Source organism: Eleutherodactylus coqui, chromosome 2, assembly GCF_035609145.1.
Source record: "Eleutherodactylus coqui strain aEleCoq1 chromosome 2, aEleCoq1.hap1, whole genome shotgun sequence".
NCBI lineage: Eukaryota > Metazoa > Chordata > Amphibia > Anura > Eleutherodactylidae > Eleutherodactylus > Eleutherodactylus coqui.
The window spans coordinates 182,082,115-182,095,863 of record NC_089838.1 but is presented as its reverse complement, the minus strand read 5'-3'; the positions used below and the strand labels follow the sequence as shown (position 1 = coordinate 182,095,863).

Sequence of the window (13,749 nt, the reverse complement as noted above, 5' to 3'; positions counted from 1 at the left end):
AGCAGTGTGGCCATCTTTGTTTGTCCAGGACCTGAGGGTCTCTATAAGTGCTGCACAATCTCATGCAGTTCACTTCCAGTTAAGAATTATTTAGCATAATTTAGTGATTGCTCTGAAAGACAACTTTAGGCAAATAAAGTAAGTTAAAGGTAACAATTCTACAAAGTTTGGTAGAAAATGATTAATTTTATAAAGTTTTTATGTTGTATGTAAAATGGAAAACATTTCTTGCAATTTTCAAAATGTGTGTTTGCTGTCAGTGAATTGAAATATATATTTCTTTACATTCAGAGACTAAAAATCTAATATTTTGGTTCTATTGTTTCCAGCCTAGGGAGTTTTCCACATGCTTTACTATTAATAGCACACATTTCTCCTCCATCGATACTTTTGCTAGAATTTACCAGTCTAGGTAAAATGTATCAGCTTGGAGTTCAGAGGATTGCTTACACTGGATAAAACTGCAGCAAGCTCTCAGGTTTTTTGTTTTTGTATATAAGAAAGAACTTTCCCATTCATTGACAGTAAACAGCATGGAAGTGAAAATACAATGTACCGTATATACCGGCGTATAAAGCGACGGGGCGTATAAGACGACCCCCCAACTGTCACCTTATACGCCGGGAATACAGCGGAGCAAAAAAAAAAAATCATTACTCACCTCCCCCGGCGTTCTGCGGCGCTGCTGCAGGATGGCCCTCCCTCCTGGTCCCCGGCAGAGCATTGCTTTCTGGACGCAGGGCTTGAAATTCCCACCTCCAGAAAACACACGTGCCTTCAGCCAATCACAGCCATTCAATGATGTCATTGAATGGCTGTAATTGGCTGACGGCGTGTGTTTGCTAATCACAGTATTAGCTTTCTGGAGGCGGGGATTTTAAGCCCTGCGTCCAGAAAGCAATGCTCTGCCAGGGACCAGGAGGGAGCGACAGCCTGCAGCAGCGCCGCAGAACGCCGGGGGAGGTGAGTAATGATTTTTTTTTTTGACACTTTCTTTTTTTTGTATTACCGGCGTATAAGACGACCCCCGACTTCAGAGCAGATTTTTCGGGGTTCAAAAGTCGTCTTATACGCCGGTATATACGGTATATCACAGAGTTGCAGAACTTTTTAGTTTACAATAATTTAGTTTCAAATCTGTAAAACTGGAAGAAATAATTGAATAGATCCATATCGATAAACTTCAACTCAAGAGAGGAACACAGGAACCTACAATTAGGGCTTCTATACACAGGAATATTCTGGCTTCATATAAACTTCACATAGCTGTACTATGTCACCTACAGAGGTTAATGTATACCTCTGATTTAATACGGAGGGGTATGATTTTTTTTCCATTTTGGATTCTCTATGAACGGGACAGACAAACAATTATGACATGTTCCATGGGACTCCAAATGATAGAAATTGTCCCCTAATCTTCCCTAGTTTTCTTCTATCTGATCTTCTTGAGGCCAGCTGCACACGGGCATATACGCATTGCAGAATCCGGAGTGGGCGTCCACACAGTGGTTCCGCAGCATATACCTTCCATAGTATGCTACGGTTCAAATGCTTTTTCCTGCCACGAGCGGAAATCAATTGCGATTTTTTTTTTGTGCGACGTCCCCACTGACAGTTTCCATTGAAGTCAATGGAAGCCGTCCAACCTGCAGCCCTTCCGCAATTAACATTGCAGAAAGGTCGTTGGACCCCCGTTATCGCCTAGCGATGGCGTCGGAAAATCTGTACTGTACATGTCCAACGGCGAACCGTCTGGACCATCCACAGTGCAGCTATAAGAAGAAGACTTAAACGTAAATGGGGTCACTGGAATCCAACCCGTTTGTGTGCAGCTGGCTGGCCTTAGATACTTATTTGGCTATGATTCTCCGCTCGTGGACAGCGGTGGCTACACTTTCCATAGTAGTCTATGGAAAGCGTTCACTGTGTTTCCCACGGCTGGATTATCGCCGCGGGAAAGGCAGTGAAAAATCGCCCGTGGACAGGCAGCCTAAGTCAAATGAAACCAGAAATTCTGTATGACAAGGTTGAGCTCTCTTCAAGAATGTCTCATCCATTTTTTTGATCATACATTGTTGTAAACTTCTGCTTTTTACCCTTTATAGAGGATGTATTTTTACTTCCAACCAAGGATGAACGGAACCCAGTTGTGTATGGAGTCTTCACTACAACAAGGTATTGCTTCTGTTCTAGTTGTAGATTGAACTGTCCTCTGTCAGTTTATTCAGATGGAAGCACTTTCACTGTTTATTATGGTTTCATTAGAGAAACATCAAATCACCAAGGACAGGAATGAGTAATATAAACATATGTCTGATTACACAAGGCTATAAGGAAAATGCTCCACTACTGTCCACCTGTTTGATATTGGCATGGACCTAGCATCTCCTCAATGGAGTAATGGATCATGATAGCTGACATAGCAGATTCATTTTTCTTTGTGTTCTGTTTGAGAAAGTTTGTTGAACATTCCAATCATGTTGATTTTATTTGACCTCGTTCGAGTGATACTCAAGAGGGCGTCAAAAGAGGCCAGAATGATGTTATACAAGATAGTTTTCGATAGGTGCAATAGCTCATCAAGTCCTGTTAGTCTGGTGATTGGCCAACTTTTTTTTGGTCTTTTAATAGAGATAGACCATGTCAGCTTTAGAGAAAAACAGCAGTAAATTGAACCTTTATTTACCCAGCATTGCCCCTGTTTCCAATCCTACAGCATGTTCCAGAAGGCTCCTTTTCAAATTTCCTGGTGTGATAATAGCTACATATTTGTTCAGTTTGTCTAATGATAACATTTGGATGTTGATCATGGCTCTTGTGAGCATCATATAGAAAACCTTTCAGCAGCAAATGGGAATGCCTTGCTGCCCTTAATTGGAATGGCTTTGTCTTTCTCCTTAAGAATTGGAGCCTAATGCTGTACTGGGGTCTCTGTAGCCCTTGTTGCACTAGCTCTTTTTTCTCTTTTTGAATTCTGGCCTCATGCTATTCCAGGGTCTCTGCAGCCCTTGATGTAGTAGCTGTATCCTGCAATACTTGAAGTCAGGCATGCTGTTCCATGGTTTCTAACAGCCTTGATGCACTGGTTCTTTCCCTCTCTTTTCAAATTCAGCTGATGCTGTTCTGGGGTGTCTGCACTCACTTGCAGTCATTTTACTTTCTTTGCTTTCAGCCCTTTTAACACAATGATTTTTGCTCAAACATCGCTCAAAGCCATTTATTGTGCAATAATGGTTGTGTCTAACTGTACTGATATCGTCAGATTTCGTTAAGCCGTCGCTGATCACTGATCTTTCAGCATGCTGAAAGACAACGATGAGCTTTATCAGGAATTCACAGCGGGATACAGCTGATACTATTGTTTCAACTGTATCCCGCTCCCTGATAACCAGCTGGGTATGAAGAGCAGAGCTATCCAGCTATGTTCTCCATACCCCGCTCGGAGCGCTCTGCTGTATAACAGCTGGGTGCTTCGAGCAGAGAACAGCTGGATGTAGAAGACAGGCAGCCTTGCTTGTCTCCTGCATCCTCCGCTCGGAGTGCTCAGCTGTACAACAGCCGGGCGCTCCGAGCAGGAAACAACTGGATGCAGAAGAAAAGGGGGGCCACCCCGCTTGTCTTCTGCATTCTCCGCTTGGAGCGCTTGGCTGTATAACAGCCGGGCGCTTCGAGCAGGAAACAGCTGGATGCAGAAGGCAAGAGGTCCCGCTTGTCCTCTGCATCCCCCACTCGGAGCACAAGGTGATCGCTCAACATTTGTGCGATCACCTTGCGCTGTAAAGACCACAAGGATTATCGCTCAAAAATCGCTCAAAAGATTTTTGAGCGACAATCGTTGTGTCTGAACCAGGCTTTTTTTTTTTCTTTGGAGGCATTCTGGACCTATCACACATCTAAATTACTCACCATACTGAATCACAAAGCATATTTTACCATAGAGTATACAATAGGCCTTATTTAATAAAACTGTAAAAAATGGTTTGCAGCTACCAATCATTATTCCTTAACCTACTCTAGTAAAATGAAAGCTGTGCTGTGATTGGTTGAGCAACAAACAGTTGAAAACATCCCCATCCCTGGAATTTTAAGTTGGATCTTGAAGAGTATGTGTACCAAGTTTGATTGAGATCCATCAAGGCATGTAGGAGAATATCAAGAATAAACAAACTAATTTTCACTTTTATACATATAGACATCTGAAATACTAAATCTGAACACAGGCTAATGTAATTTGAGTTTATATCAGAAGCTTTCATCACATTTGGAATTTAACAGCTTTTAAAGGGAGTCTGTAAGCAGTTCTTCTAATGTAGTACTGGTGACAGCTCATGCTCCACTACAGGTGTTCTGGAGGTGGAGATTCTGGCTGAAGTGCTCTCCTCCCTGTCTATAGTTCTGGTTGACCACTTCAGCAACCTCCTGGTTAGACGCTCTAGCAGCATGGGAGCAAGGCTAGAACCTACCTTTATATTCTAGAGCATACAAAAGCATGCTCTACCATAACCCTACATACTATTGTGCTCTCAGCAATTCTTTATTGGCAGAACTACCAATTCAAAAAGGTTGAAAGATTTCCTTTATGTTTACTATTCTATGCATAAAAAAATTCCTTTCTTTTAGAAAAAAAGCACAGTTTCATTTTATTCTATTTTTTTAAATAAAGCATGACCGTTCCTTTAAGGCTCTACAGAATTTACCATGAATTGAGCTTTTCTTTGCCATTCAAATGATTGAGACCTTAAGTAGAAAAATTACATCCAGACTACTAAAGTAGCTTGAGCAGAGATGTAGTTAAAGGTAATAACCGCTTATTTTTTCACCTGACCTTTCAATAATAGGAAACATTATGGTTTTAAGATATAGGCCATTAAATCTACATGATGTATGAGCCATAAGCTCTGGAATTATGTCACAAAGAACCTTTCATAGTAAACGTGTATTAGAAATAAGTTAAGTAATTAAGGTGGGCCACCAAAATAACAGAAAATCTCTCTTCCATGTGTACAATACTTGAACTTAAAGTAGACCCTTACTGAGTGATCTCGTTATTCCTTTATGTTGTTTTAATATGATGGATAGCAGACCTGTCAGCATTCTATTGGTATTTTTTATCTCTAATTTATGAATTACGAGATTTGCATTTGTTCTAAAAAAGTTTTTGTTCTTTAGTAAGTGCAATGAGCATACCGACACAAGGTAGTTTCTTAAGTGAAGTCAGTGATTATTGTATTTTACAGTATTTTGAGTGATTCTTATTAGCAGTTCATCTTAACATCTGGAAATGTTTTTCTATCTCATTTTAGCTCTATTTTTAAAGCATCTGCTGTATGTGTATATAGCATGGCGGATATAAGGGGAGTGTTCAATGGTCCTTATGCTCATAAAGAAAGTCCAGATCATAAGTGGGTTCAATATGATGGACGAATCCCCTATCCACGCCCTGGAACAGTATGTATATCTTTTTTTCTAAATTTTCTTATGATGTGTAAGTAAAAAGCACATATCAGAAAGTTAACATTTTGCTGTACATTTAGGTAAAATGAAAAAAGTTTGGTACTGTGTTAACCAGTAGAGCAAAGTGTGATTGTTCTCAGTAAGAAAATCCAAGTAATCTTGTAGATATGATACCTTTTAATGGATAACAAAAATACATGATGCATCATGATAAAAGGTATTATATCTACAAGATTACCTGGTTTCTCCTACTGGGAACAATCATAGTTTGCTGTACATTTAATCGCTGACCTATTCATTTGATATTAGCAGTTATCTGAAGTTACTTCTACACAGCAATAATCACTACAACTTCTTTATGTTCCAATTGCCATATTGATTACTGCCTGGCCTAAATGCACAGAAAGATCAAAGATAATAATTGTTAATCAAAATCGATTGTGCATCACATTTATGGTTATTGTTTGGGGCATTAGTAATACTACATGTGTACAGCTTCAGTACAATACATATATTGCTACAAACGAACTTGCATTTCAAAATGTCAGCATTTCTAATATAAATAAGCCTACAGGCTTTTCTTGCACCACACTATGACCCCTTTGTGTGACCTTTGGTGGATGATTTTGGTGTCATTAGATTTGTTACATCCTCACAACCGTCGTAAAATCATACAATTTGAGGATACATTGAATGACTGTCAGGCAAAGTCAAAATTCCTATGTTAAGTCTAGCGGCGCTGTTGTGCTTCAGCCATCAGCGCCGCTAGGGAGAGTCAAGCATTATTAAGCGATGTTCATATCAAGTGCTTACGAGTTTGACTGTTGCCATGTCCCTAAAATTTGGAAGACCAAGCCATGGACGCTGAATAATTCAAGCCGAATCCTCAGCTTGACAGTTCTTAAAACATTTACAACCCTTTCTCCATGTTTGTATAGTGAACATCCAGTCAATCTAGTTGTGATAATTATATTGATAGAAATGTCCATTAGAGATAGTATTGATTGCTGAAATCACTGAAAATGCCTCAAGTGACTATATTTATTGGTGATTTTTTAAAGTTAGGCATATGTGAATATAAATATTTCAGAAGTATTGACTTGAATGATGGATAAGTAGACAAGGTATAATTTGTGAGTGTCATGCAATACCTAATTTGTTTCACTAATTAATTATATCTTGAACACCATGTAGTGTCACTGGGTCAGTGCTTCTAGTGACAAACCACTTTACTCCAAGCAATTACTAAATCATGAGTCTTCACACTAAGATAATCTTGTATACTATCTCAAACATTTAGTGTACTTCCAGATTATTTGATAACTTGATATTTTCTTATTTGATATGCTCCTCTCAGTTCTTATGACAATCCTATGTATGTTGCAAAACATGTTCTGGAGATAGCCTTTGCAACATGCTATGCTGGGTTCCCATGGGACTGCTTCACCGCAGAAATCTGGCAATTTTGCTGCAGCGAAAAACCACGAGATTTCCGCGGGATAAGCGCAGCTTCAAAAAGTGCAGCACTTAGCCGCGGGTTTTGGAGCAGCTTCACTGCATGCTTTTCCATTGCGTCCGGCTATCCCATAGAGAGGAGCGAGGCCGCAACAACAACAAAAAAGAATTGACATGCTGCTTCCCGGGAATCCGCGTCGCAGCGCCGGCTAATGCTGGCTTTGCCGCGACAGCCTGTCCGCCCCGCTTGGATGAGATTTTTTACAAATCTCGTCCACATGGCTGGCTAACACCAGGATTAGCGACCGCAGGCGGATTTGCCGCAGCGAAATTCCGCAGGGAAATTCTGCGGCAAATCTGCCCTGTGTGAACCCAGCCTTATAGTCATGACTAACCCTTTTCCAGTAGTTGCTTGGATTGCATAGCATGTTTTATCTTGCGGTAATAGAAATTCTAAAACAATGTTTGTGTTTTGTTTGAAAGTAGTGACTTCAACACTTTCATTCCTTCCTGGGTTTGTTTTTCACCTTAAATAGCTTATTAATATTTAATTTTTAGCAGTTGGCAGACTGCATGGTACTGTTTAACTTGATGAAAGTTGAGTTTGGCAATTGAAACATGGAAAAGCCTGTATTATTCAGTTAATTGCATTTTTAAACTTCATCTGTTTTTTTCAGTCACTTTACATAGGATGATATCCAAGCATTAATTTCCATTTTTCAGTCAATTGATATAGAAAGTGTTACTTTAAGTTATGTAGATCTTGCCAGAGAGCTCAGGTTAAGATTCTAAAGTTCTGTGTATTTGTAGCTATTAGCCAACTATTATGCAATAACATACATCACAACAAGAAAGTGAGTACTTGAAAAGATAATATTTCCAAAGTTTAAAAAAATATTTAAAAGAGTCAATAAACTTTTGATAATACTGTGTTCTTTGAGTAGCCAGACCAAATGAGAGAAATGGCATTCCTAATTTGTGTCAAATCCTGCAGTAGTGTTCATGGCAGGCTATTCCCATATTAGTTCAGCAACACATTAATAATATCCACATTAGAATCTCCAAAACATCTAGATGTGTTTTTCCTCTTGACTGGATATGCTCAGATATATGTGTCATGAGATAATCAGCTTTTCAAAACAACATGCTTTTGTGATACTCTGTTACAAGATGTCTATCCTGTATCTATCTATTGTGGCCACCTGGTGGATATGTTGTGAATTGCAGAATTCAATAGTTTTGCCAGCATGTTGTGATAATGTGTTAAGTTCACATGAGAAATTGCATTCCTTAATCAAATTTGAAATAGGGGCAGGGGCGTAACTATAGAGGATGCAGGGGATGCGGTTGCACCCGGGCCCAGAAGCCTTGGGGGGGGGGGGGGCATAAGGCATCTCTTCTCCATATAGGGAGCCCAGTACTATGAATAAATCATTATAGATGAGGGCCTCGTTCCAGGTTTTGCATTGGGGCCCAGGAGCTTCAAGTTACGCCTCTGGATAGGGGAACACATCTGTACAGAACTATCCATAAAACAGTACCAGCCACGTATCAAGAACTATCAAATAGTCATGTATTAATGCCCATACAACTGTGCCATGTAGAGTGCTTCTGTTATAGAATACACTTATTATCACTATGGTCCTGTACTGCTCTCTACACCGCAAAATAGCAAAAAAGAAGTCACATATAAGCAGAATATTAGCTTATATATAGCATAGCTTTGTAGATTTCTTTGCCTGTAGTATTTTTGTAGTCAGAGATTAACACTGGTGAAGTCCATTGGGCACATGATTGCTACTATGAAATGATAGGGAATGATACTGTACACATAGAGGCATTTAAGAGAATGAATGTTGGGTGCTAAATAGACCATTCTTATTTTTCCACCCAAGAGTTATTTCTAATAGGCATTTGTATCAGGAAATAAATTATCTTAGGAAATATTCCACATTTCTTAATGTTGCAGATCTGCATTTAAACCATAAAAATCATTTAAACTTTGACCATAACTGTTTTAGTTGCACTAGACAGACATACATCCTTCATGTTTTCTTTATAATAGGTTACAAGTTGCCGCCTAACAGCTGACCCTTAGGTCAAAAGGTAATTTAGCCTTTTCCCCCTGGTGTCTAATGTGTGGCACTTGTTTTGACTTGCACACAGTTATTCCCTATGTACAAGCATACACATGTGGCAAAGCACAAGCATGCCATGGCCCTCATGATTGACAATTATGGTTTGAGGGTACAACATTTTTACACATATGTTAGTGGCATGCCCATTACTGCTAATTACGGTGTGTTAACCAAAGAAACAACATGATATCTAACCAGCTCCAGAATAAAATCAATGTTCGTGTGTTAAACTGTAAAGAAAGAATTTGACTTCTAATATATATCATTATGTTGACAGATATGAATAAAATCGCATACTTTTTTTATGCAATTCATGGCAAACATTTAGTGACATCTTATAGTGTATGGATATAGCTGATATTAGGAGATGTCGACATGAAGTATGTATGGATGTACCCCAAAATGGTAACAGTAGAAACTAAAAGTCTTCCCTCAAAAAGCAAGCCTGCACACAACCTCATTGACAGGAAAATAAAGTTGCATGGGTCAGAAGATGGCAACAGAAAGCATTTTTAAAAAATATTTTCAAAAAGTAGTACAATAAAAAAAACTATATAACTATATAAATTTGACTCACAGAGTAAAGTTAACATATCATTTTTGCCACTCTTTGTATGCTGTTGTGTGTGTTTTTTTTCCATTTCACCCAACTTAGAAATACGTTTTCCAGTACTTTATAGATTACAATAAATGTTACACTAGAAAAACACAACCCATTTTGCAAGAAACAAACAGAAAGCTTTGTCAACATAAAAATAAAAAGTTAGGACTTTTTAAAAGCAGAGAGGAGAAAAGAAAAATTAACCAAAACTAAACAGACCATGTCGTTAAGGCTGGGTTCACACTGGGCAGATTTGCTGCGGAAATTCTGTGCGGAATTGCGCATCGGCAAATCTGCATGCGGCCGCTAATCTTGGTATTAGCCAGCCATGTGGATGAGATTTCTCAGAAATCTCTTCCACACGGGACGGCCAATCCGCTGCGGCTAAGCCGGCAGAAGCCTCCGCTGCGGCGCGGATTTGCCAACCGCAGCATGTCCATTTTTTTTCCCGCTGCGGCCGCGCTTTCCTTTATGGGAGCACCGGCCGCGGCGGACGATCGAGCGGCCGGGCCGCTTCAAAGTCCCCGCGGGTTTTGCAGCAGCGGTTCCTCAGGTGGAAATCTTGTGGTTTTTCGCTGCGGCCAAACCGTGAGATTTCCGCCGAGAGTCCGCCGTGTGAGAACCCAGCCTTAGGGGTGAAAACTGTGTAGAACTGATGCACAAAAAGCACTGTATATTACAAAGCTGTATAACATTGCATGAAACTACCAGTGTTATCTGCTGAATCCAGACTACCTCCTAAATATGCTCACATGCAGTATTTATTAATAGTGTTTTCAGTAATGTTGTTTCTCCTACAGCTAAAGAAAATACAATGTTTTATTCTGAATATTCTTGTTAGTTTAATTGCTCAAAAAGAAGATGGTAACCTTTGATTGCCCTGGCCAGAGTCTTGGGGGACACAATGAGAATGCTTCAGAGTAAATAATCTAATATTTGTACAGCTTTTCTCTGTACTAACAAAAAGATATAAAAATTCCAGGGAAGATCAGAGATGTGTTCACCATGCCTGATTTTTCAGCAATAGAACAGTGTGCATTCCAATTTCATCTCTGTAAACATCACTTAGTGCATGTTAAGAGATAGATAGATAGATAGATAGATAGATAGATAGATAGATAGATAGATAGATAGATAGATAGGGAGATAGACAGACAGACAGACAGACAGACAGACAGACAGATAGATAGATAGATAGATAGATAGATAGATAGATAGATAGATAGATAGACAGACAGACAGACAGACAGACAGACAGACAGACAGACAGACAGATAGATAGATAGATAGATAGATAGATAGATAGATAGATAGATAGATAGATAGATAGATAGATAGATGAGGAGATGATGATAGGGAAGTCTTCAAACTTGCTTTCAGCAGCCAGAGATACAGGCGGTGAAAGTAGATGCAGGCCTGATTACACTAACAGTTGGTCCCTAAAAACCAACTAATCTAGAATGGCAAGCAAACCGCTAACTCCCTGTAGGCTGTCAGATGTCTAACCTGTCTCTATCCTGTACTACACAATGATCCCTAACTAAGCTACTAATATGATCCCTAACTAAGCTCTATACTAGTACTGCGGATGGTCCGCACGGCTTGACAATCTAGCACTTGCCACCATATCTATCTATCTATCTATCTATCTATCATGTTCCCCTTGAATATAAGACCCTGTCTTATATAAATTTTTGCCCCAAAAGGGGCACTAGGGCATATTATCAGGGAGTGTCTTATTTTACTTACCTACTGGTAGCAGCCACGGTCCATGTCTCTCCCATTGGACTCCGAAGTTCTGTTGCTCCACCGCGCATACTGCACTCCTTGGCCGCCGACAGAACATCACTTCCTGATCTCAGCCAATCACAGCCGTTGCATTGGTTCAGCGAGCGCTGCATTGATTGGCTGAGAGTAGCGCTCACTGAACCAATCAGAGCCATCGGTTCCTGGAGGCTGGATTTATGAACCTCACAACCAGGAAGCGATCTTCTGTCGGCAGCCGAGGAGTGCAGGACGCATGTCGGAGCTATGGAATTTTGGAGAGCAGAGAGAGAGACCCGGACCGCGCCTGTTAGGTAATGTATTTTTTTTTTATGTAGTCTAGCTAGGGCTTATTTTTGGGGTAGGGCTTATCTCATATAGTGATATTTTTACTGAGTAAGGGCAAAGTCAGATGCGAAAAATCGTATATATATAAACAAGAATAAATAGAAATAAATAATAATGAGAGTAAAAAAAGTATTGTATGCAGACAATCCAAAACTAACCAAAACCCAAAACAAACAAAACATGAAAACAAAAAATGCAATACAAAAAAATTATATATTAACTGTATGTCTGCAACATTAAGAGAGGCCTGCTCTGACCCCCAGGCTACAAGTCAGGGACAAATTGCTGAATATCTAGCTGCACTGGTGTTCCTGGTGAGGAAGAAAGCTGGGAGGTCTTCTTTCACCTTTTTCCCATTTTGAGTAGCCAGCAATCCCTTGCAGTCCAATTATGGTGGTGAAAACTCTAAGCAGGACCGGGACTAGAGCAACGGTATGCCTTCACTCCTCCGTAGGCAGGCCACTCCCTGATGTCTTATATTGTTATTGTGTTTATGGTTGCATCAAGAACATTTCAAAGGAGTAAGCCCAATGTCCACAGAGGTGTTTGATTTGTGAAACCCGCATGGGAGATCCGCAAATCAAGACACCCATAGGGAAGCATGGGTGTTCACAAATTAATGAAAGCATGCAGATTTGTTTTTGGACCTTTCGGTCCGGAAAACAAATCACAGCATGATCTATTTTTATGCTATTCCTACACAGACATCTTCCATTTAAGTCAATGGAAGCCGTCCGATTTGTGGCACACCTGCAGCTGACACCGGGAGTGCCGGGGATCCCATGGGAAAGCAGGAGATTTAAAAAAAAAAAAAAAACTGTACTGCGGAGGTCCGATGGTGAGCCGTGAGGACCATACACAGTACAGTGACCCCGGAAGTGAAGACATCCACGTGGATGCCGCTGCCAGGAAAATACAGATACACAGGGCTCACTGGCTGTGGGTATGGCTAGATTTTGTGCGGAATCTGACCCGCCCGTGGGCATTGGGCCTTACTGTGGAGTATACAAACATTTAGTTTGCTTCTTCTACCATTAACATGGTTTCAATCAGGGCAGACAACTGAGGGACTTTGTGCAAAAAACGTAGTGTGCCCCCCTTTTTACTAATATAAATGCAACTTACATCTTCCTGCATTTAAAGTAAATGTTGATTACAAAAAAAAGTTTTTTTTGCTGTTCTTGCTTTACAAGGTGTTATGATAGTCTTAATTCTATGCAGAGATAGTTAAAGTGTACTTGAGCTTTCAACAAATTTTCAAAATATAACAAGTTCTTATTACCCTTATTATACTCATTTGCTGCTGTTTGCACCCTGTTTCATGTCTCTAAGTTCTGATTTTCAGGTGGTCTTCCCCATTTTTCTACTGGCCTGTGGTTTGCAATCCACCTTCTGGCAGGCGGTGTTTTACAAGCCTAGCATTCTGCCTGTGGTTAACTGTTCTGTACTTCTTTTCCCTCGATTCCCATGCTATATTGCTCTGTCTCTTGTTCAATCAGTGAGTCTTGAGGATACCCTCTCACCCACAACTAAGACAACATCCAACATCCCAGTAACAACAGTAGCACAATACCTAACAACAGGCAGTGAGACCTCTAGTCGCTACCACTTCAACCTTAATTGACAGTGGTAAAATGAAAATATATTTAATGAATGTATATTACAAGATTGATGATACACATGCGGGCTATTAGATGAGCATAGGTTGTCTGAAAGGTGGTACCCCTTTAACATACCTGCTTGTCTAGGGTAGTGAAGGGATTAGCAGCAATATCCTTTGCAATTTAAGGCTATGAAGGGGATTATGATTACATCCCTGGTGGAGTAGAGTAATGAAAGGATTACTGATAACATCCCTTCTATCTAATGGTAGTAAAAGGGTTAATATCCCTGGTGGGCTAGTGCAGTGAAGCATTCAATGGTAACATCTTTGGTGGTCTATAAAAGTAAATGTATTAACAGCAACATTCTTGGTGGTTTACCTCA

The 13,749-nt window shown here is 40.0% G+C and overlaps 1 protein-coding gene across 1 annotated transcript in view; it reads left to right on the top strand.

The window, feature by feature from the left end:
* SEMA3D (semaphorin 3D) overlaps positions 1-13,749 on the top strand; it is a 173,890-nt gene that overhangs the window by 122,590 nt on the left and 37,551 nt on the right. Inside the window, exons 10-11 of the mRNA XM_066592015.1 lie at positions 2,109-2,178; positions 5,307-5,451. Coding sequence (XP_066448112.1) covers positions 2,109-2,178; positions 5,307-5,451 — 215 coding nt within the window. The remainder of the gene's footprint in view (positions 1-2,108; positions 2,179-5,306; positions 5,452-13,749) is intronic.